Source organism: Aythya ferina (assembly GCF_964211825.1).
Source record: "Aythya ferina genome assembly, chromosome: 1".
Taxonomy (NCBI): domain Eukaryota; kingdom Metazoa; phylum Chordata; class Aves; order Anseriformes; family Anatidae; genus Aythya; species Aythya ferina.
Window position 1 is genome coordinate 152,508,699 of NC_140296.1, and position 22,142 is coordinate 152,530,840.

Genomic DNA, 22,142 nt, shown 5'->3' on the forward strand with positions numbered 1-22,142 from the left:
AGAATTAACAGCTCATGGGCTGGAATGAAGGAAAGAAAAAAAAAGGCTGTTCTCCTATGTTCACATCACTAAACTCTCGTACCCCTCATGCCTGCCAGCAAGCAGCGAGCCACCTTAACCCCCCCCCCCAGCTCTGAGAGGGTCTGAAGGGGCTTTGGAGCCAAGGCTGTGGCTGAGGGCTGCCGAGGAAGGGGCTGTCAAGTCCAACCGATCTGCTGCCGCTGCTCTGAAATTAGCCTGAACACATTCCCTTTGATGGCCCTGCAAAATGAAGCAGTAAAAACCAAACCAGATGGAAAGGGAAAAGAAAAGCTGCTAAAAAAAGGGAAGCAAAATCCCAAAATGAGTGACTCAGTGCGGGAAATGGGCTTCTAAAGAGGGAACTGCAGGCATCTAAAGGAGACCTAAGGAAAAAAAAAAAAAAAAACAGGCTCACGTAGCTGACCCTCTGTGCTCCTGTCCTCCTCCATTCCGGAGTGAAGGCACCAGGAATACCTGAACTGAAGGACCTTCGGAGCAAGCTGTAGGGAAAAGAGCTGAGTCTGAGCTGTAGCCACCATGAAAGCTCCAGGGAACGACCCCATAATTAGCCAAACTCACTTTTCCCCTGCTCCCTGGCGAAGAACTCCACCAACAGCCCTGCTTGGAGCTTCCACAGGCAGGAAAGGAGCTCTGGGAGCCTGCGGGGTCACACCACTTTGGGGACATGTTTCAGCTCAGTGTTTGTCACGGGGAGGGGGGCAGCAGCAGCTGAGCACAGCTGGGACACCCCGCCTGCCTTTCCAGGGCCACACCGAGCACTGAAGGACACCCCGTGCCCTTGAGGACATGCTGCTGGCTGGCCGGCCCCATTTGGGCTGCGGTGCCTTCTCTTTACTCCTGTGACCCTTCCCTCACAGCCACAAAGCCGCTCGGCAGTACAGAAGCCCTCACTTGACCACAGCGGGTGTTTATTTCGTTTATTCTCCGTGGTCTTGCCACGGCGTTTGCTTCTCTAGCTCTTTTTTCCCTCCCTCCAGCTCGTCTCCCTCTCTCTGCTGCTATTTCTCCTCCGCTGGCTGCCCGTCTCGGGCTGCCCCCAGGTTTCGCCATGCTGCTCCCCTCCAGAGCTCCCCCACCGCAGTCTGATTCCTGGATGGAGAACACTTGCTCCCGAAACTGGGGTGGGAAAGAGAATTGCCAGCTCAATGCCTTGCACACGACTCACGCCAGACACATCTTATCGCCTCCCAGGCGGAGGAGACCCGAGCACGTTGCCGCTCGGCGTGCAAGGAAGAGGCTCGGCAAGCCAGGAGATCTGATAAGAACAATGCGAGGAACAGCAGGGGCTGCAAAAGTTCCCAGCAGCCGGCAGATAGCTTATCTCTGCTGTCAAGATGGGACACGCATCCATGTCGGCTGCGCACCGGCTAGTGGAGACCTGCTCCTTGGTCCCGAACACGCACGTAGCGCTGCTTACAACACCATCCCCGAGGAGCATCTCTATTACTCACTGGGTTTCATCAGGAAAGGGGTGTGAATCTTTCCTGAGCGGCTCTGACGGAGGCACAGCTCCCCGGGGAGCCCGCTCGGCGAGGGGAGGGGGATGAAGTGATGCCGAGTGCTTGCTCCGGCCACCAGCACACGTCTGGCTGCAGGGGCAGCTAGGTGAGGCAGGCAGGAGACCCAGAGGGGAAATTCAAGGTGTTTGTGAGCCCCCACAAGCAGGAGCTGGCCCCCACAGCCCTGTCACCTCATGCTAGCACCCAGCCTTGTCTCACAGCTCCTCTCCCACCCCAAAATCCAGGTCGAACGCAGGCAGCGACCCACAGCACGGGGCTCTGGAGGGTGAGTCAGGGCTGCGCGTCCAGCCCTGCCCAGCAGACAGAGCCTTTCCCAGTTTCAGCCTGGCACAAACTCACGCCCTCCCCGCTCACCCACAACCTGTTGTGTGGCGTTTTCCCTCGGCAGAGAGGAAAAGTGAAAATGGGAGAAGGATTAGCGGGTAAACACAGGCTCCAGCTGCCTCCAGCAGCTGCCACAGGCAGGGGACTGCACTTCAAAAGCCTGCCTGGGGAGGGATCGGGGCACGCAGGACAGGGCTGTTTTGCTCCTGGCGATGAGAGAGAGGAGCAGGGCACAGCTCTCAGCCGCAGGGTTAAATGCTCGGTGACATGATGGCTGTGTTGGGAACAGTCCCCAGCCCACGCCGTCCCCCAGCCGTGCCTGGGTGCGGTGGCAGTGCCCAAAACCGTGCCGGGGGCCCCGCTCCTCTTGCATTCATTAACACAGACGAAGCCACAGGACCACCCTTGGGAAATCTGCACGTGACTCTGCATCTCCATCCTCCTCCTGGGTTGCAGTTCTGCCCTTTTCATCCCAGCAGGGGGGCCGTGCCGGGCAGAAAAGGCCGAGCAGCCAGGCTGGAGGCAGGGAGACGAGGCTGCCTCCTCCTGCCGCTTCGCAGCCCGGATTTGAGCCAGCGCTGAAGTTTCCAAGGGAACCCGAGGCAGCTGCAGCCAAACCAGGCCCGCTGGCAACACGAGATTCTCAAATCTGGGCCAAAAAGCGCCTGTTTGAGCTCACCAGCAGCCAAACCAGGGCCAGCTGCAGAGCTGAGAGCACGTGCGAGCGGCACCGGGGCACCCCGTAGCGGGACTGCCTCCTCCCCGCACCGCTCTGGGGGGAGAAGCTGCACAATGCTGCATCTCCGAGCTCCTGCTCCACTACACAGCCCCTGCAGATGCTTTGCTAAGCCACACTTTGTCGTCACCGCAATGCAGGGCCGTGTTTGTCAGCCAGGCTTGGGGATCTGCTGCATTCGGGCTCCCCGGTTCGCTCCGGGATTCCTGGCTTCGTGTCGCTGCTTCCTGCTCGCAGCACACTTGGCTGCCTGTGAAAAACACCTGAGCAATAGGATTTCTCTCCCTCTTCCTCCTGCTGTTCTGCAGAGCCGAACTGTATCTCTGTTTTTTCTTTTTTCCCAGTACTTGTGCTTTCTAACTACACCCCTTCAATCCACTAGAGATAACGCAGCAAGTCGGGGCTAGAGCAGGAGCAGGTGAATCTGTTCACCTCCTCAAGTGCCTCTCTCAACACTCGAATCCCAAGTGCACTTTATCGGTGGTGTATCTGTTCCAGTCAGGAGCTGATCTCACCAACAGCGTAGCTAATGACTTCAGCCAGGCTCCCCCTTGCGGGCTTGGGGCCTCCAATGCTCGCTTTAGCCCCATAAATTCAAGCAGCTCGCTGTAACCTGGCAGATCTTCCTCTCTCTGGGCCGCTTTTGGCTTACCCAGATGCATAACCCATCGGCCCCCAGGCCACAGCTAGGAGCAGGTTTTCTATCCTGTCAGGTTTCTTCCACCTTTGCCTGCTGCTGCTATTGCTCTCAGAGCATCCTCTGCCTGTCCCAGGCTCTCCTGTGCAGACATTACCTGCAACAACAAACCCCGCTGAGCCTTCTCAGGAGGTCACTAGGCTCTGCCGCTTTTTACACGGCAAAAGTTTTCCCTTTTTGACAGGGAAACGCCGCTGGCTCAGCCAAGGGACCGAGACACCCCCTGGGTGCCGGGTCGGGAAGGAAGCAGCTCACCACCAGCTCTGCTATTTGCTTCTCTCCCTCGCCCGTCTCGCTGAGCCAGTTGCTCCAGCTGTAATGACAGAACCAACATGGAAAGGACATTCAGCATGCAGAGGTCAATTCCCCAGAGGAATTTCCCCACACAAACAACAGGGGAATAAACGAGGTAGTGAACGTAGATGTGCATTTCCTCCAGCCTCGCTCCAAGACATGCTTAATGGTGGAGACCTTGCAAGCAGGTTTTCTGATCCCTTACCAAGCATCCCATTTCCTCATTCTGCTCTTGCAGTTGTAGTAGGATGTCTTTGATCACTGGGGACAGGCCTTCCTGCAGCAAAAAAAAAAAAAGGGAAATGCTGAAAGAAATGGAAGGGAGCAATCCTGGTGGGTAGCTGCATGCCACAAGAAAGCGCTGCATATGAAAGGGAAGAAGAAATTTCCTGTCAGATTAAAGGAGCGCAAACCTGCTCTCCCTCTGGAGAAGGCTGCAACTCTATACTTGCCTCTCTAATTGCAACACTCGGCTGGGAAAGGTGCTCAGAAGTATTGCAAAAGGAAGGAGATTAGCCAAGGTCAGGGAATAGCAGGGCTGCAAAGCCAGGGGATTGTGTAAGAGGTGCATGGTCCGAGGTGATGTCAGGAAAGGAGCTGCCAGCCCTGTTCCAAGGGAAAGCAGCAAAGGTGACTGAGCCAAAAGCACAGGAACTGCCTGCCGCAGCCAGCCGTGGGAAGGAAAATGAGAAAAGGGAACAGAAGACCACAATACAGAGGCAGGAAAAGTGAAAGGACGCTGGCAGAAAGCCTTGCCACGGAAAGAGAAATGTGACAGAGGAAAGGGAACCTAACTTCACAGGCCTGGGACAACAAGAAGCACACATAACCTCCCGCTATTGCACATGAGCACACCTGAAAACATGGCATGGTTTCCCCCAGCCACACACTGCAGGGAACCCAAACGAACGTGGGAACAGAGCGAGGGTGATGGCGCCTTTCTGCCTGGGTGGGGAGTCCCACCTGCCTGGAAAACCCCTCACCCTGCAGACCCAGACACCACTCCTGCAGCCCTCCCACCTTTCCCGACTTGGTTTGGGGCATGATTCACCCAGGATCTGCGGCTGGAAAGGCAGCAGCAGCGTTTGCCAAGCCCAGGCTGAGCAGGCAGGCGGTTCTCCTGCCTGCTGCTGCCCTCTGTGGGACAGCAGGGCCAGCCAAACCTGGCATGGCACGGCCCTCGCCCTGCAAAAGCTGTTGTTTCTCTGGCATGCAAACTACCCAGGCCTCCGGCTTGTGCGTAATCACCTTCCCCTGCAACTGGCTGCAAGCTAATTATAGTGCCGGTCTTTTCCTTCTGGATCACTGTTAATTACAGTGCAGAGCGTCTCGCTCCAGTAAGGCTCCAGATCTGGTTTGGGATTCCAGCCGCCAGTAGAAATAAATTGAGGTAGGCGAGAAAGGTTTCTCTCAGGCGTCACCCAGCCCCGTTGCAGGGAGAAAAAAATGAAGAAATCTCTTGGTTTTGCTGCACTTCTGTCCCTCGTTACGCAGCAAGCAGATGCAACCAAGAGGGAAAGAGCCAGCTAAGCTCACGGGAAAGAAAAGAAAGGTTCGGAAAGCCGCCGCTGCTAACACCAGCGTCACGCTCCAGTTCATTTCCCATTGTTTGCAACCAGCCGAGACGAGGTGCAGCCTTCTTGATAACGACTGGGTGTTGCCGAAGAGAAGAAAATAAAACACCTCAAGACTCGGGCAGGCTGAAAATTGAGCAAAAAGGGGGCTGTGAGGCACTAGGTTGAAAAACCGCTGGTCAGAAATACTCTCGCTTTCTGGGCCGGGGAGACGCACACCTCCTGCACGGGTCGGGCACGGCCCAGAATAGCAGTACCTAGGCCCCGGTTTCCTAAAGCTGATTTAAATGTTCTCAGAAAAAGGTTCTCTGAGGAGGTAGTAGCGACAGGCAGGGCTGACTCACGCGACTAAAATAACTCGCCTAAAAACGTGCCTGAACACGGCCGAGGAAAGGATGTGGCAATTGTCTCCGAAAGGCCCTTAAAAAAAAAAAAAAAAAAGCTTTGTGATGCAAGGTAGCGAGTTAAAATAATAATAATACATTCAGGCACCAAAAAAAGCGCTTTTTAATGGCCAAAAAATCCCCGCGAAGACAATGGGTATCCGTACGGAAAAGCCATTTAGGAGCGCGACACCGGGGCATTTCCCTCGCCTGCCAGCTGCGGGGTCGGTGCTGCAAGGCACCCCCGGCTCTCCCAGCAGCTGGAGGCCTCCGTTCCCCAAGGGTCACGGTGTTGGCACCGCTCAACGGTGTTATTTATTAATAAAAAATAAAAGGAGAAGGCGCATTGTTCCTCGTGGGACCGCTGGAGCGTGTAGAAAAGGAGCGGTGTGTTAAGCCACGGGGTTAGGGGATTGCCCTGATTGAGCCAGAAGGGGAGACAGCACAGTTTACATTCCTGGAGGCTTTCAGTTTATGGGTTTATTTCCTTCAGTTTATTCCCCTCAGTTTATTCCCTTCGCTTTATTTCCCTCGATTTATGTTTTATCCCCCTCAGTTTACTTCCAGGATTCCACCACCCGCCAACCCAACCCAACCCAACCCAGCCGCCCCCGCAGCCCCGAGGCCGGACCCTGTCACAAAAACGACAATAAATTAACAGCAGGAGTGGTTCCTTTATTATTTATTAACCCCGAGCCCACCCCCACTTCCTCTCCCCTCAGGGGCGCCGCCGCCATTACGCGCCCAGCGCCCCCCTCAGGGCGGGCGGGCGGGCGGCGCGCAGCGCGCATGCGCGGCAGCGGGCGGGCTGTGTCCTTTTAAAGGACACACCGCCCCCCCCACCACCACGGCGGGGCGGAAGAGCCGGAAGCGGCTTCACTTGCCAGCACCACCCCTCTTCCGGTTCATCATCCGGCGCTCTAGCCTCCCTTCCCCCCCTTCTCTATGCCCTCCCGGAGGACCTCGGGCACCTCCCCCTTGTGGCGGCCCGGCAGGGGGCGCGCTCCGCGCGAGGCCACTTCCGGCGGCGGGGCGGGCGGCGCTCTAGCCTACTTCCGCCTCCTCTCTATGGCCCGGCGGCGGGCGGGCGGTGCGGCGGGGCCCCGCTGAGGCGGCGGCGGGGACGGGAGCGGGGCTGGGGGCGGCCGGGGGGGAGCCGGGCCCGGGATGGAGCCCGAGACGCTGGAGGCTCGCATCAGTGAGTAGGGGAGGCGGGGAGGGCGTTGGGGGGGTTGGGGGGGGTTGTTCGGCCCGGCCCGGCCCGGCCCGGCCCGGCCCGGCCCCGGGCTGAGGCCGCCCTTGTGCCGCCCGCAGACAAGGCCACCAGCCCGCTGAACAGGGAGCTGGACTGGGACGGCATCGGCGCCTTCTGCGAGCAGCTCAACAAGGAGCTGGAGGGGTGAGTGGGCCCCGGGGGGGCGAGGGGCGGCCGTGGGGGGGTGCTGAGGGGCTCTGTGGGGAGCTGGGTCATTAATAAAGGGGTTCCTATGAGGTTTTGGGGTGTTTTGGGGGTGTTTTGGGGTTTTATTTGTGATTTGGTTTTGTGAAGTGTGAAGGTTTTCAAAGAGAAGCCCATAACTGGGTTTATTTCACTAAGCAATGAGGTTTTTCCTTGCTGTCCAGCCCTCCGCTCGCCACCCGGCTGCTGGCGCACAAGATCCAGTCTCCGCAGGAATGGGAAGCCATCCAGGCCCTCACGGTAAGGGCTGCCGGGGGTGTGGGGTTCCTCCAGCTGGGCTTGGGGAGCCCAAAAAGGAGCTTTGGGTGTCTGGGAAGCTGTGCACAGAGAGGCCTGGTGCATCCACGGGGCGGGAGGCGGGCTGCAGGTGGCAATGCAGGGGTGGAGGAGCTGCGAACCAGTGTCTGAGAGCTCCCACTCCACCTCCAGATGGCTCTGGGACGCTACGGATGTCCCATTCCGTGGTTCAACGAGCCACCTGCGCAAAGACTGACCCCAAATTCAAAATCCTTCCCCTTCTCCTTTGGGAGGGGGACACTATGGAGGCGTCCTCACAAGGCGCTGCGAGGAAAGCCTGGTTTCTGGGGGGGACAAATCCCAAACCGGCTGACCTGGCGCTCTCCCCAGGTGCTGGAGTCCTGCATGAAGAGCTGCGGCAAGCGCTTCCACGATGAGGTGGGCAAGTTCCGCTTCCTCAACGAGCTCATCAAGGTGGTGTCACCCAAGGTGGGTCCCGCGGGGGTCCTGCTGGAGGCAACCCCCATCGGGTGGGAAGGAGGTGATGCTGGGAGGACGTTTAGTCCGTGTTTCTGGTGAGCTTTCACCCGCTCCTGGCTGATTGTTGTTGCAGGAGGCTGGGGGCCGGCCAGCCCTGATACAGCCGGCACTTGTGAGACTTCTGAGCTCATCCGTGAGCCTGGAGCAGGCTTTTGCTGGGTTTTGTGTGTGCTCAGGAGCCTCCCTCGGCTCTGACGCTGTGACCCTGGCTCTCCAGGGTGTCCCAGCCGGGTTGAGACGCTCCGAGGGCAAGCCCAGGCCTGGGCAGCGGTGCTCTAGCGAGCCTGTTTGAAGCACCAGCTCCTTGCCTGCTCCTCTGCTGCTGCTGCTGTTCCTTCCTTCAGCCAGGGCAGGCAGCTCGTGTCGCCAGCAAGCAGGGGGTTAAGGGAACGCAGGCTAAATATAACGAGGGGAAAACCTGAGGCTGTCAGTCACAGCTTGTGATCTGTCAGGATGAACACCCAGGGACAGTAACAATCAGATCCCACGGCCTCCTCTCTAGGCTGCTCTGGGGGATGCCATCAGCACCAAGACGATTTCTTTTGGTGGCACATTCACTGTTTTTTAGCACCAGAGCCCATTTCTCCCACCTCCCGCGGTGGAAGCCGAGGGGACGCGTTGCAAGGGCCTCGTGAGCGTTCCTGCCTGCTTCCTCTTTGTCCCTGCGCCGCTGGGAGCTGCCTCGCTCGCTTCTCCTGGGGGAGGGGAGGAGGGGAACGGGCCAGGCTTGTGGCAGCTCGGATCGGCTTCAGGCCACCTCTGCTCTCCCCTAGTATCTCGGCAGCCGGACGCCAGAGAAAGTGAAGTCCAAGATCCTGGAGCTGATGTACAGCTGGACGCTGGGGCTGCCTCACGAGGTGAAGATCCTGGAGGCCTACCAGATGCTGAAGAAACAAGGTGAGAGCCCTGCGGGGCTCCTGGCTGGGCAGAGGGGGGATTGCTGGTGGTCTGAATGGGGTGGAGGGGTTATCTCCTACAGGGGATGGCGCACTGGAACGGGTTGGTGCTGGAAGGATACGGGTGGTTTGGCAGCACGAGTGGATTTGGAGCTGGATTTGTCCAAGACGGGGTGCTGGTGGGGCTGGGGCAGCAGTTCTTGCATAAAAAAAAACTCATTTCGGGATCAGAGCTGGCAGGAGCAGCCCCAAAACCCCTCGGTTCCAGCCGGGAATGATGGGCTGTTCGGGGAAGATCGCCCCAGGGGTGAGTGCATCCCCCAGAGGGTGAGACCTCCTGACAGCTCCGTGGCTCTCTGCTGCAGGCATTGTGAAAAGTGACCCCAAACTGCCTGAGGATGCTCCTTTTCCGCCGCCTCCCCCTCGTCCCAAGAACATCATCTTTGACGACGAAGAGAAATCAAAGGTAAGGGGTCTGTGGGGGGAGAGGGACGCAGAGCATCGTCCTCGCTGCTTTCTGCCTGCCCCAGCTGGTGTCGCTGCGCTCCGGGCTCTCCGTTGTGCTCGGCGGGCAGGCAGGGGCAGGCTTTGAATGCAGGGACTCTGCAGAAAAAGGCTCCTCTTACTCAACCAGAACCAGGATGGAGAAAGGAGGACGAGTCCAACCTCTCTCCAGCGCTGCAGGAGCGATTTCGGTGGCCGTCCCCTCAGCGTGGGCTCAGAGCTGCCTTTTCTCTTGCAGATCCTGGCTCGCCTCCTGAAAAGCTCCCATCCCGAGGACCTCCGGGCCGCCAACAAGCTCATCAAGGAGATGGTGCAGGAGGTGAGGCTGGGGAGGAGGAGGGCAGGGAGTCACGGCCTCGGGGGCGATAGCTGGGTGCCACGGGGGCAGCGGCTCTCTGTCCTTAGGCAAAGGTGCAGAGCAGCTGCCAAAATTCTGCAGCAGCAACGCCAAAGAGTCCTCGTGTGACTTGTGCCTTCTCTGACTGCTCGGAGGAGTGGCTCCGAGTGGTTTCTGTGGCACAAAAACTCCGGTTGCAGCACAAAATCTGTGGCATCTCCAGCCCCGTCTGGCAGATGCTGCTGCAGGCATGGTCTGGGGTTTTCCACGGGAGTGGAGACAGCTTTTGGGGGTGGCGTTGCTGTGATAAAGCCCCAGGAGTCGACGCGCTGATGAGCAAGGGCCTGCTTCCCCCCCCCCCCCAGGACCAAAAACGCATGGAGAAGATCTCCAAGAGGGTGAACGCCATCGAGGAGGTGAACAACAACGTGAAGCTGCTGACGGAGATGGTGACAAACTACAGCAAGGGCGAGACGACGGAGAGCAACGAGGACCTCATGAAGGTGAGGAGAGGCTCGGGCCGAGCGGAGATGAGCAATCGTTACCCTCCCGAGCTCCTCCTGCGTGTTTCACACCACGGCCGAGCACCCACTGCTCCCCTCAGTGCCCATTTATCTCCCCCCAGGAGCTGTACCAGCGCTGCGAGCGCATGAGGCCCATGCTTTTCCGGCTCGCCAGTGACACAGAAGACAACGATGAAGCTTTGGGTAAGCTTCTCACTTTTTTCTCACTCTGTCTCCTCCTCACTCCCTCTTTTTCTCTGAATTCTGTGCTTGAACTACCTGTGGTGTGGTATCTCTCAGCAGCTGCTGCGTCCGGGTGGCTTGGCTGCTCGCTGGAGGTTAGTTAGGGTTAGTGAGCAGATGGCACCAATCAGCAGCATTACAGAATTCTTCCACTCTTTGTACCTGCTGGGTTGTACTTCACGCTGAAATACCAACTTATTTCAAGAAAGTTTGCAGCAACAGTGGCCAAAATGCTCTATGCTGTCAGGTCCTGGGGAATTGCTCTGAAGGAGTAGGCTGAGCGGGGTGTAAAAGTCACCCCCTCTTTACTATTTTACTATTTATTTCTTTCTTACTGTTTCTTTACTATTTTAAAACTTTTTTTTTCCCTCTCTGTTCCGTTTCAGCGGAGATCCTGCAAGCCAACGACAACCTGACGCAGGTGATCAACCTCTACAAGCAGCTCGTGCGGGGCGAGGAGATCAACGGGGAGGTGACGGCCGGGCCCCTTCGAGGTGAGGAGACCTGGAGAGTGGAAAATAGGAAGATGGAGCACAAAGACCCTATTGCTGGTTTCTCCTGGTGTAAAAGATGGAAGGAAGTGGGAAGGTGAAACCTGCAGGAGTTCAGAGTTGGACTGGGATGAAGAAATAGCTTGTAGAGACGACTGATGCGTGAAAAGAGGGGGTTGGAAGGGAGAGGAGATTGGAATTTCCCTCTCCCAGGCGTGAGGGAGGATGGGAACTGGCTCTCAGCACGCTCAGAGGACTGAGAGAAGGTTTTTTGCCTCTCACCTCGTTTTTTTTTTCCCTGCAGGCAGCACCTCAGCACTTCTGGATCTGTCGGGACTGGACCTGCCAGCGACAGGCCCTTCCTACCCAGCCGTGCCCACCCTCTCGGGTGGCTCGGCGGCCCCCGTGCCTGACCAGGCTGGCTCTGTCTCGCTGCTGGACGATGAGCTCATGTCTTTAGGTGAGGAGGCCGCAGCAAAAGCTTTGTTCTATGTCCTCGACCCTGGAGAGCCTGAGCAGCTGGCGCTTCTTGAGCCAATCGTGAAAGACCAAGAAGTATCCCTCACTTGGAGTGAGGGAGATGCCACGAAAAAAAACACAAAAAACCCCACCACCACCCTCCCTGCTCCTTCCCGTGCAAGGATGGAGGCTGCAGTGGTGGCTCTGCCCTGCTGCTCCTGTGTTTTGCCTGATGGGAGGATCTCAGTTACAGGTGCCCTATTTCAGGCCCCATTTAGTGCCCTCACCCACTTGGTGGCTTGGCTCCACGTTTCTTTTTTCCCCCTCTCTGGCAGGCCTGAACGACCCAGCCCCGCATCCTGCCCCGGCTGCCGACAGCAGCGGCTGGAACAGCTTCCAGGTAACGCGCCGGGAGCCGTGGAAGCGGGTGGGGAAGGGGTGGGCGGAGGAAGAGAACGGGATAGGGAAGGAAAGGAAACGTCCCGGATCTCGTGGCTGATGCTGATGCACGGCCCTGCCTGTGTGCTCCTTCCCCAGTCGTCAGACAGCAGCGAGCTCAGCGTCGCCCCCGTCGTGGCAGCGCCGCCGCTCAAAGCGGACGCGGGCACGTCCTCCCCAAAACCTTCGGCTGGCACAAGCGGCCTGGACGACCTGGACCTGCTGGGCAAGGCTCTGCTGCAGCAGTCTTTGCCTCCGGAGTCCCAACAAGTGCGATGGTGAGCAGGGGCAGAGCAGTCTCGCATCTCTCCCCACCCTCAGCTTCCACGCACGGAGGTTTCGGTGCTGTTTCCGCTCCTCACCCTCCGTTTTGCACCCCGCAGGGAGAAGCAGCCACCTCCCCGGCTCACCCTGAGGGATCTCCAGAACCGGAGCGGCTCCGGCACCGCAGCCCCCGCCCCCAGCACTCTGCCCGTGCTGCAGGGCGCTCCTCACCCCCCTCCGCCCCTGCCCTCGGAGGTGCCTGCCCCCGTTGCGCACCCCAAAACCGCGAGCACGCCGCCGGGGAGCACCCCTGGCCCGGCACGGCCTCCTGCCACCACGCTGCCCCAGGAGATCTCGCTGGCCAACATCACTGTGCCTCTGGAGTCCATCAAACCCAGTGAGCCGGGGCGAAAAAAGGGGGAAAATGGGCGATTTGGGAGGGATCCAGGCACAGCAGGGAAAAGAGACGAGTGTGAAGGGGGTGTTCAAGTGGAAGGGAAGCTTCCCTGTTGGGCTTGAGGGAGGCTGATGAAGGGTTGTGGCTGCTGGGGAAAGCTCGCTGCAGGCAACCGAGCGCTGCCTGTCCCGCAGGCAGCATCCTCCCCGTGACGGTGTACGACCAGCACGGCTTTCGGGTCCTCTTCCACTTCGCCAAGGACGCCCTGCCCGAGCGGCCTGACGTGCTGGTGGTGGTGATCTCCATGCTGAGCACGGCCCCGCAGCCCATCCGGAACATCGTCTTTCAGTCTGCTGTCCCCAAGGTAAGGCAGCTACCGGGGGTCGGGTCCCCAAATCCTCCCCGTGGGATCGTCCCTTCGCGGGGTTGGGTGGAGGGAAGGGCTCGGTGGGATGGTGGGGGGAACACGGGATGCTCTCCTCTCTCCCCAGGTGATGAAGGTGAAGCTGCAGCCTCCCTCGGGCACGGAGCTGCCGGCCTTCAACCCCATTGTCCACCCCAGTGCCATCACGCAAGTCCTGCTGCTCGCCAACCCACAGAAGGTAACCCCAGCACCTTTAGGGTTGATCTCGTTGCTTAGATAAAACCTCTTCTGACCGCTTTCCCTTTCTCCTCCATCTCCAGGAGAAAGTGAGGCTACGATACAAGCTGACCTTCACCATGGGAGAGCAAACCTACAATGAAATGGGGGACGTGGACCAGTTCCCTCCACCGGAATCCTGGGGAAACCTTTAGGTTTCAGGCACTACAGCGCGGAGTCCTTGGGAAAACGGCCCCGTGGGGGGAGGGCTGGGGCAGCCCGAGGAGAGACAGGGGAGGGTGGGTGGGGGGCTGCTGCTGCTGCTGCTCACGCTCTGCCCCAGAGGGAGCCTGCCTCCAGGATGAGAGCAGAGACACCGGGAGATGCTCGTCCCGCAGGGCCAAGAAGCGCAGGCGAGCTTCTCGTGGGCCAACGGTTGCCTCCCCTGCTCTTCCGAAGGCATCTCTCCCTCTCCAGTTTGTCCGGCTTCTCTTCTAACCCTGCTTTTCCCCTCCGGGCGCAGTGGGGAGTGCGGATGGGGGAGCTTTAGGGCTTTTGTGTCAGCAAACTCTGGGTTCTCGGGGCTTCCCCCTTGCCCTCTCCTGGGAGCTGAGCCCCCCCTTTCTGCTGGGCTCGCCCTGGAGCTGGCGCAGAACGAGGCTGAATGGGGCTTTGGGTGTCTCCAGCACCACCCATCCTCGTTTTGGGGTGTGTGTGGGGGATTTTCTGCCACCCCCCTCCTTCCAGCAGCAGGCAGAGGTCTCAGAGGGAGGTGGGCAGCGGGGCAGGGCGCAGCACCAGGGGGCACCACGAAGCTCTGCACGGGGAGCCCGGCGCCACGCTGTGTGTGGGGGGGAGAAAAAGGGGTTGGGCTGTGCCCTGTGCACCTTTTTTCCCCCAATTTTTCTCTCCCTGCAGCGGGGAGGGGGCTCGCCCAGCCGCCTGATCACTGTGACACGAGAGCGGGGAGGAGACCAGGGGGTGGCACGGCCCCGGCAGCCCCTGTCCTCACGGGGTTTGCGACCCCAGGAGCTGCTTCCCTTCCCCGGGGTGGATCTCAGAGGCCAGCTGTGCTCCTGCACAGCAGCTAGAAGGAAACTTGCACCAGGTGGAGAGGATTTGGGAGATTTTGGGGGCGGGGAAGAGGGCTGGGAGCTGGGGGGCAGCGAGTGGCAGAGGAGAGGGGGAAGCGAGGTCTTTGTGCTGGGGTTCTGCTGTGTCTTACTTCCCTTTCTGGTCTCTTCAGGGTTTTGTAGGGGTTTGGTTTTTTTGTTGTTTTTTTTTTTTCCTTTGCAGATCTTGTTTGGTTCCAGAACAGACTTGTATATATTTTCAGTGCGAATTCTGTAAATGGAAGAAAACAAATGGGGGGAAAAAAATTAAAAAAAAAAAAAAAAAAAAAACGCCCGGCGCGAAGAAATCTGCTGTATTTATGGGAAATAAAGAGTTCTTTCCTGAGCCCGTGCCTCTTCACCCCAGGAGTGGGGTTTCCACCTCTGCTCCCGGGAGCTGTTTCCACCCTGCCAGGGGCAGTTCCCAGCTCGCATCCTGCCCCTGCTCGCCTCAACCCTCTGCAACGCTTCCCCACGGGGCGAGGGGGATGCTGGAAGTCCCCGAGCTGCTCTCGATTCCTTTTCGAGTCACTTCCACGCCGCGAGCCGGGCGCTGCTTCCCTTTGGGGGGGAGCGGGCGCTGGGCAGGGGCCGTGCCCCCAGCCCCCTGCACCCCACGGGGCTGTTTTTGTGGGCTGCTTGGTCAGAAACAGCCCCGTGGGGCGGTTTTCTTGCAGGGTCCAGCAGCTCCTGGGGTTTTGGGGCTTCGGGGCATGGCTATGGTGGCCCTAAAAGCCTTTTTTCCCCTCTTGCTGCTGTCTGGCTGCCCCTACCCACGAGCTGACCGCTTCCTGTCTGGGTTCGGCTGCCAGTTCCTTCAGCAGCTCTGTGCAGGAGGGAGGAGGAGGAAAGTCCTGGCTGCAGGTAGCCGCAGATGAGCGATGCCTGCAGCTCACCCAGCAGGAGCAAAACCCCTGGGTGGGGTGGTTTTCGGGCAGGAGCTGCACCCTGGCACCGAGCAGGGCCCCGCTGCAGCTCTGCAACGTGTGGGAACGGGGAGGTTGCGGGCCCCGGGGCCAGGAGGAAGGGGGCCGCCGCGGGGCAGAAGGCACCAACCCTTCACCACAGCTCTGCGGGGGCTCAGAGGGGAAGGAAAGCAGGGCGAGGGGCACGGGGGGGGGGGTTGCTGGCTGTGGAGGGGTGCCCAAAATTTGGGGTGGGCAGGTAGGGTGCGGGGGAAAGGCGGCAGCCGGGGCGGAAAGCAGGAAGGAGCGTGGGCCCTTCGCTCGGGCTCTGCAGCGGCTTATGCTTGTCCTGCCTTGTTACGTGTTTGCTGTAATAATATTTCCCCTTTAAGGCTGGGCTTCGAAGTTATTTATACTTGTGGGGTGGTGACAGGAACACAGAGCGGAGCAGGAGCTCCGAACTGCGCTCACCTGATCCGCAGCGAGGGGCGGCCGGAGGAGGAGGAGGAGGGAGGAAGAGAGAGAGAGAAAAGGAGCCCACGGGAGGGGAAGAGAAAGCAGGCAGGGCATCCCCAGGGAGGGACGAGGGAGGGGACGAGGCGGCGAAGAGCGAAAGGGGGAACGAGGGAAGGAGGAAGGAGCGAAGAGGGAGAGAGGGGCTTGGGCAACAGCACCAGGCGCGGTGGCTCCGGGGAGCCCAGGGGGCCGCGGGCATCCCATGCCAAGCGTGACCCGGGGGTGCTGAGCAGGGACAGCCGAGTGGGGAAAAAAAAAAAAAAAAAAAAAAAAAAAGGGTTCTCCTGGCCTCCTCCTCGCCCTCAAGATGATGAAGAGGCAGTTCAATCGCATGCGGCAGCAGCTGTCCCATCCCAACGCCACCAGCCGGTAAGGACATCGCTGGGCTGGGAGGGGGCAGGACGCAGGGGCTGGAGGGTGAGCCCCAAGCCGGGCTGGGCTCCCCGGTTGGGTAAAGAAGAGGGAAAAAGTTTGGGGTGAGCTCGGGGTTTGAGCATCTTCAGCGTAAGCCAAGGGGCTGCTCACCACAGATGGGTTCCCCAGGCCCTACTGCCTCTCCTGGGTACGAGGTTGGGTTCCCCAGGACGTGAGGGCCATGGGCAGGGTCTCTCCAGCCTCATGCCCTGGGCTGCGCGGTGACCAGGAGGGTGACAGGAGCTGGGAGCCGCTCTCCCCGCTGAGCACGATGCCCCGCGTCTGGTCATCCGAGGATGTCCTTCAAGGAGAGGACCGGGGATCCTTGGAGAACCCATGGAGAACCTACGGCTTCACACGGATCCCTCCAGCCCGGTCCCACCTCCGCTGCTTCCTTATTTTTCTCTTCGGCTTTCCAAAGCTCTTCCCTTGCAAAACCCAGAACTGAAATTGCAGGGCTGGGCCCTCCCTCCCCAGCCCCCTCAATCCTACAGCCACCTCCGCGCACCGTCACCTGCCTTCCCCAGCACGGGGACGCTGTGTGGGACCAGCCCCATCCTCGGGGTCCTTCCAACCACCCCGGCAGAGCTGCCACAGCTCCTGCAGCTCGGCTCGCCCCTTGCTCCTCTGGCCTTTCCCAGCAGGGAGCTGCTTCTCCTGCTTCCCCGGGGAGCTTTTCGCCCCGCTGCAGAGCCTCTCCGCCGTGGGCCGCGGTCTCACATGATTTCGAGCCCGCCGCCCCCGTTTCCTGTGGCTCCACGGGCTCATCCTGTGTCGCTTCTTCTTGCAAAGGCTGAAAAGAGAAATTTGAATTGATCGGGCAAGGGGATGAGGCAGTTCCCAGGGAATTCTGAGGGGATGGGTCCTCCGAGCCAGGGTTCCCCTCTGCGACACGTCGCGGGGGTCTGGCAGCTCATAGCGCCTCTTGGGTTTCGCCTTGGGGTTTTTGATCTGAGTCTGCTGCAGACCAGCAGCTTCCTTCGCCCGAACGCCTGCTTGCAAAACCAACCAGACAGCCACTTTCGTTTCGGCACCCCGAGGGCTGCCGTTGGGTTAGGTCCCCGCTTTGGCCACAAAGTGCAGCTCTGGCGGCACCAAAGATTTCCGCTACCTGCTCCGCAGAGCCTCCCCCGGGGCTCCAGCAGCAGCCGCCCTGGATTCATCTTCGAGGAAGAAGCAGTCGGGGGAGAACGTTTTACCCCCAAATTTCCCACCGGTGCAGTGGCCCTGTCCCATCAGGACATTTTGAGCCTTCTGCTCCTGGTGCTCCCTTCTCCTGGGCTCACTCTGCCTCGTGTAGGATGAGCCGGGCAGCAGCCAGCACCTCCCCGGAGCTCAAAGAGAGGAGGGTGAGATGCGCAAGGACCTGCCTCCCCGATGGGGCCACCCCACCTGCTCATGGCTTCTTCTCCTTCTCCCGCAGAGCCCAAGAAACGACCGAGCTCCTGACAGAAGATTTGCTGCAGGTGAGGCGTGGGCTGGCTCTGCGGGCGTGCGTCGGCTTGTGGCCACGCGTGGGGACGTGCCCGGCTGTTCTCCCCGCCGACACCTCCAAATCACGGGGCTGGGACGCTCCTGCCTGCCCCAGGGCGGCTCCGGGGCTGGCACGGCAGCTTCGGCGCGGCGCTGGCTGATCTCAGCTGGCTCACCGGTGCCCCTTTCCCACCCCCAGATCGAGCAGAGGATCGAGCCGGCCAAGCGGGCGGCGCACAGCGTGTCCAAGCGGCTCCAGGCTTGCCTGCAGGGGCACTGCGGCTCCGAGATGGACAAGCGAGTGGTGAGTTCTGCGTCCAAAGGGGCCTTCTTCAAGCCCCGAAGCCAACGGGGAGCTGGAGCAGGGGAAGAGGTAGGGGACCAGAGCATGTCTGCCACGCGTCGGCTCATCTCTTTTCCCCAAACCGTGGCTCTGTGCAGAAGAAGCTGCCCTTGATGGCTCTGTCCATGACGATGGCTGAGAGCTTCAAGGAGCTGGACACGGACTCCAGTCTCGGGTAAGTGCCGCTGGGAGAAAGGTGGCAATACCCTTTGCAGAGCTCCAGCCTGCAGCTGCTTCACCTCTCTTCCCCCACGCAGGAAAGCCCTGGAGATGGGCTGCTGCATCCAGAGCTCGCTGGCCAAAATCCTGGCCGAGTTCGAGATCGCCGTGGAGCGCGACATCCTGCAGCCCCTCAACAAGCTCAGCGAGGTAGCCCCGGCCAGCCCCCGCTCTGCTGCCCCGTCCCCAAACCTCTGCCCCTCACCCCGGCCCCTCTCTCCCAGGAAGAGCTGCCCATCATCCTGAAGCGCAAGAAGACCCTCCAGAAGCTGATCTCCGACTGGAACGCCATCAAGAGCCGGTACGGGGCAGGCTGTGCCCTCCTGTCCTCCTCCTGGTGCCCATGCCCCTTTTCCACATTTGCCCGGTGCTGTATCCTCTCTGACGAGCTGGGTGTTGCCTCTCCTCTCCCCCCCCAAAGGCTGAACCAAGCTGCCAAGGGCTCCGGTAACAGCGCCGGCGCTGGAGCCGTCCCGGGGGCTTCTTCTGCCAACAAACTGGAGATCCTGAAGGAAGAGGAGGAGGAGGTGAAGAGGAAGGTGGAGCAGTGCAAGGTGAGAACGTCACCGCCTCTCCTCCGAGGGGGAGCAGGGAGAGGGAGCTGCCCCAAGCCCGGGCAGGAGGCAGGAGGTCACTCTTCTTGCTGTCTCCCTTCCCAGGACGAGTACATGGCTGACCTCTACCACTTCTCCACCAAAGAGGACAGCTACGCCAGCTACTTCATCAGAGTGAGTCCCATCTTTGCAAGTCCCACTTACTGCGTGGGCATCTCCTGGGGTAAAAAAAGCCCAGGGGGGGTTCCCGTGTGCTAGCTGTGTGCCCCCTCTTTGGCAGCTGCTGGAAATCCAAGCCCAGTACCACCGGCAGTCCCTGGGGTCTCTGGACTCGGCTCTGGCGGAGCTGAAGGAGAGCCACAGGCAGACAGGTACCCGCTGGCTCTCCAGGCAGCCTGGGGAGGGCTGTGAGCACAGCCAGCAAGGCTGGAAAATATGTTTTTATATATCCCCCTCTCTCCCCCAGAGCCCTCCTTCGCCGCGGACGCCCCGGTGGCCGGGTACTACGGCGTGCCCCTGGAGACCCACCTCAGGAGCCTGGGCCGGGAGATCGCACTGCCCATCGAGGCCTGCGTCATGATGCTGCTGGCCTCCGGCATGAGGGAGGAGGTGGGCAGCGCTCCTCACCCCATATCCCGGGCCCCTTTCCCCCAAAAAAACAAACCACCCCACCCCTCATCCCTTTGCTCCATCCCCAGGGGCTCTTTCGGCTGGCGGCGGGCGCCTCAGTGCTGAGGAAGCTGAAGAGCAGCTTGGCCAGCGGCTCCAACGCCCTGGAGGAGTTTTACTCCGACCCCCACGCCGTGGCCGGTGGGTGACGGTGACATGGGGCGGGGGAATGGGGTCGGGAAGGCGCCGCCACCCCCTCACCTCCATCGCCCCTGCTGCTCCCCTCCAGGTGCGCTGAAGTCCTACCTGCGGGAGCTGCCCCAGCCTCTGATGACCTTCGAGCTCTACGACGAGTGGGTCAAAGTGGCCAGGTGGGTCAGCGAGCGGGGAAAGCCCCACGGGGTTAAAAAAAAAAAAAGCCCATGGTCGGCCTCGTTTGTCTCATGGGGAGACACAACCACAGCGTGTGGGTCCTGCTGCCGCCTGGCTGGTGCTCAGGAGAAATTCAGACAGCTCTGAAGCTCAGCCTGGGCATGGAAATGAGCATGGCAATGAAAACCAAGGCAGGGCAGGGGGGAAAGCTGCAGCCTTTTTGACCGCAAGAAATTGGGATGATGCCCACCATCACATGCCATGCCCATCTCTGTCCTATGAAGCTGGCTGAGGTCTCCTCCCCTCCCTCTTCTCTCTCTTGCAGCTTAAAGGACATTGACAGCCGTGTACAGAGCCTGCGAGACACCTGCAGCCGCCTGCCCCAGGACAGCTACAACAATTTGAGGTGTTTTGTGGGACGGGGCTTCTCGGACCCCACGCAACCATCAGGGGCTGCCGTTTGGTTCCCAAATACACGCTCACTGCCCTCTTACCTTCTCCTTTGACCCCACAGGTATCTGATCAAGTTTCTGGCCAAGCTGGCCGAGCACCAGGAGGTGAATAAAATGACCCCCAGCAACATCGCCATCGTGCTGGGCCCCAACCTGCTGTGGCCACAGCCGAGCACAGGGTGAGGTCTGGCTGGGTGGGATGCCAGCTTTCCAGGGGAGGGACCAAGCACTTTTGGGGCTCTACCCCTCCTGAATGAGCATAAAATGGGTTAATTCCTCAAAATCCTTTGCTGATGCCTCCCCCGCTTCTGCCTCCCAGAGACCCCGTGCAGCTGGACTTGGCCTCGGTCTCCTCCATCCAGGTGGTGGGCATCGTGGAGGCCCTCATCCAGAACGCGGACACCCTCTTCCCCGGAGGTAGGACTTTGCTCTGCCTTTCTGCCCTCAGGGGGTGGTGGCACGAGGTGAAAGGCACCGAAGCAAAGCACCAGGTCCTGCTGCAACCATGAATTGCAGAGGGACAAGTGAAGAACGTCCCGGGCAGCTCCAGTTTCCTGCCATGGATGTTCTGTGTCTAGCACGGGCACAGCAAGCATTTCCTGGCCTTTCTCCCCGCCCAGATGTAGATTTCAACGTCTCAGGGATGTTTACACCGCCTGCGGATGTCAGACTCAGCAAGGACGCTCCTGTAGAAGAGCCATCCCCCAAATCCCCCATAGCCAGCTCCCCGGCTCTCCCAGATGAAGAAGGGTAAGTCTGGAAGGAGCAGGGAGCTCCTCACCTCCATCCCACCCCATCCCATGGGCCGTGTCCTCACGGGGCGGCCAGGACCACCACCATGCCCCACAGAAGAGCTGACCCCTGCCACCAACAGGACAGCCAGAGCCTGATTGTCCCCTTCTCCCCCAGCACGAAGGACCCCGAAGTGAGCACTCAGCCGCTTTCCACAGAGGTGACCAGACCGTCCCCCGAAGCCACGGTGCCGCCAGCCAGTGACTCCATCCGCAAAAGTGAGACCATGCAGGCTCAACGATTGGGAGATGCCCACAGGGCAGACAACCCCACCAACGCTACCTTGTCCTGTTTGCCCTCATCTCACCATGTCCTGCAGGACCGGGTGCTAGGGCTGCCACATGGGAGGGGAAGGGCTTCAGGATGGGCAGCGTGGCCGAGATCCAGCCCCTCATTTTGTAATCATGGAACACCTTGGGTTGGACGGGACCTTAAAGATCAGCTAGTTCCAACACCACCCAAGCCAAGATGGGACTGTGTGACTGGTCCTCTGAGGGGGGAGCATCCCCAGTTCAAACCTCATGTCCCCTCATGGTGGAAGAGGGTGGGAAAAGACCCCCAAAAACTGCATGTGCTTTGACCCCTCATCTCAAGACTCCAGTATGGGAGCTGGGCAAGGGTCAACATGCCCATCAGTCCACCCAAAACCCACAGCCAGCACCATGACCCTCTGCTTTCTTTCCAGCCAAGCGCCCGGCCCCAGCTCGACCTACAGTGCCACCACCCGTGGCCCAGCCCCGGAGTACGGTCCCTGAGCACGCCACCAGCCCCAAAGCCCGGCCGCGACGGATGGGTGCTCCCTCCATCCCGCCACCGCTGCCACCGCAGCCAGCACCGCGCCACAGCCGCGAGTCCCTGACGTCCCCGGGGCCTCTCTCCGCCAAGGCCACCACCACCACCCCAGACTGGGACGAGGGGCCAGCAGGGGGACAGAGCCCCACTGGTGGCATCGCTGATGGCGGAGAATGACTGAGAGAGGTGTGGGGCCGCCATCAGCTCCCAGCGGCCACGGGCCTTCGCCTGCATCCCCGTCCTCATCCTCCACCAAGAGCCTTCCTCCCGAGGGGAAGGGGAGAAGGAAGGGGAGGCCCTGTGCCATTTTGTCTGTGGGTGGGAGATGCCTCAGCGGGCACAGCGCCATGTCGCAGGCCTAGCAGGCAGAGGGACAGGCCCGGCAGCGGCTGTTGGCGAGCACACCGCCACCATTCTGCCAACATTTCACCTCAAAGCTGGGACTGGGAAGAGGAACAGGCAAGCGGTTGGTTCCCTAGTGAAAGGTTTTTATTTAAAAAGAAGCAAAAGAATGACTGCACACACGCATGTGGATGTTTATGTTGAAAGTAGATTTAAAGAGTGGGAGGCATATGGGTGTGGGTATGGGTATGGATATGGATATGGGTGTAGGTATGGGTATGGGTGTGGCTATGGGTATAGATATGGGTGTGGGTATGGATATGGGTATG

At 60.0% G+C, this 22,142-nt stretch overlaps 2 protein-coding genes across 3 annotated transcripts; both read left to right on the forward strand.

The window, feature by feature from the left end:
* The first annotated feature begins 6,662 nt into the window (after positions 1 to 6,662).
* Positions 6,663 to 14,376, forward strand: GGA1 (golgi associated, gamma adaptin ear containing, ARF binding protein 1). 2 transcript variants are annotated; one of them, XM_084505782.1, is made up of 17 exons: positions 6,663 to 6,768; positions 6,885 to 6,969; positions 7,194 to 7,269; positions 7,657 to 7,755; positions 8,580 to 8,703; positions 9,068 to 9,168; positions 9,445 to 9,525; positions 9,909 to 10,071; positions 10,146 to 10,250; positions 10,676 to 10,783; positions 11,085 to 11,240; positions 11,575 to 11,639; positions 11,777 to 11,955; positions 12,061 to 12,338; positions 12,533 to 12,702; positions 12,830 to 12,940; positions 13,023 to 14,376. In XM_084505782.1, exons 1-17 carry the CDS (start codon positions 6,738 to 6,740, stop codon positions 13,131 to 13,133), a joined length of 2,043 nt encoding a protein of 680 aa, XP_084361908.1. In that variant the 5' UTR covers positions 6,663 to 6,737; the 3' UTR covers positions 13,134 to 14,376. The 2 variants fall into 2 exon arrangements, with proteins under 2 accessions (XP_084361908.1, XP_084361909.1); XM_084505783.1 differs by having other exon boundaries at positions 9,909 to 10,046; positions 10,169 to 10,250.
* An 865-nt stretch (positions 14,377 to 15,241) lies between these two features.
* SH3BP1 (SH3 domain binding protein 1) lies at positions 15,242 to 21,991 on the forward strand. The gene is made up of 18 exons (XM_084506792.1): positions 15,242 to 15,820; positions 17,289 to 17,331; positions 17,538 to 17,642; positions 17,780 to 17,856; positions 17,939 to 18,050; positions 18,125 to 18,201; positions 18,322 to 18,454; positions 18,560 to 18,628; positions 18,735 to 18,825; positions 18,921 to 19,063; positions 19,153 to 19,264; positions 19,353 to 19,434; positions 19,761 to 19,841; positions 19,950 to 20,066; positions 20,207 to 20,304; positions 20,508 to 20,637; positions 20,797 to 20,897; positions 21,365 to 21,991. Exons 1-18 carry the CDS (start codon positions 15,759 to 15,761, stop codon positions 21,646 to 21,648), a joined length of 1,917 nt encoding a protein of 638 aa, XP_084362918.1. The 5' UTR covers positions 15,242 to 15,758; the 3' UTR covers positions 21,649 to 21,991.
* The last annotated feature ends 151 nt before the right edge of the window (positions 21,992 to 22,142 follow it).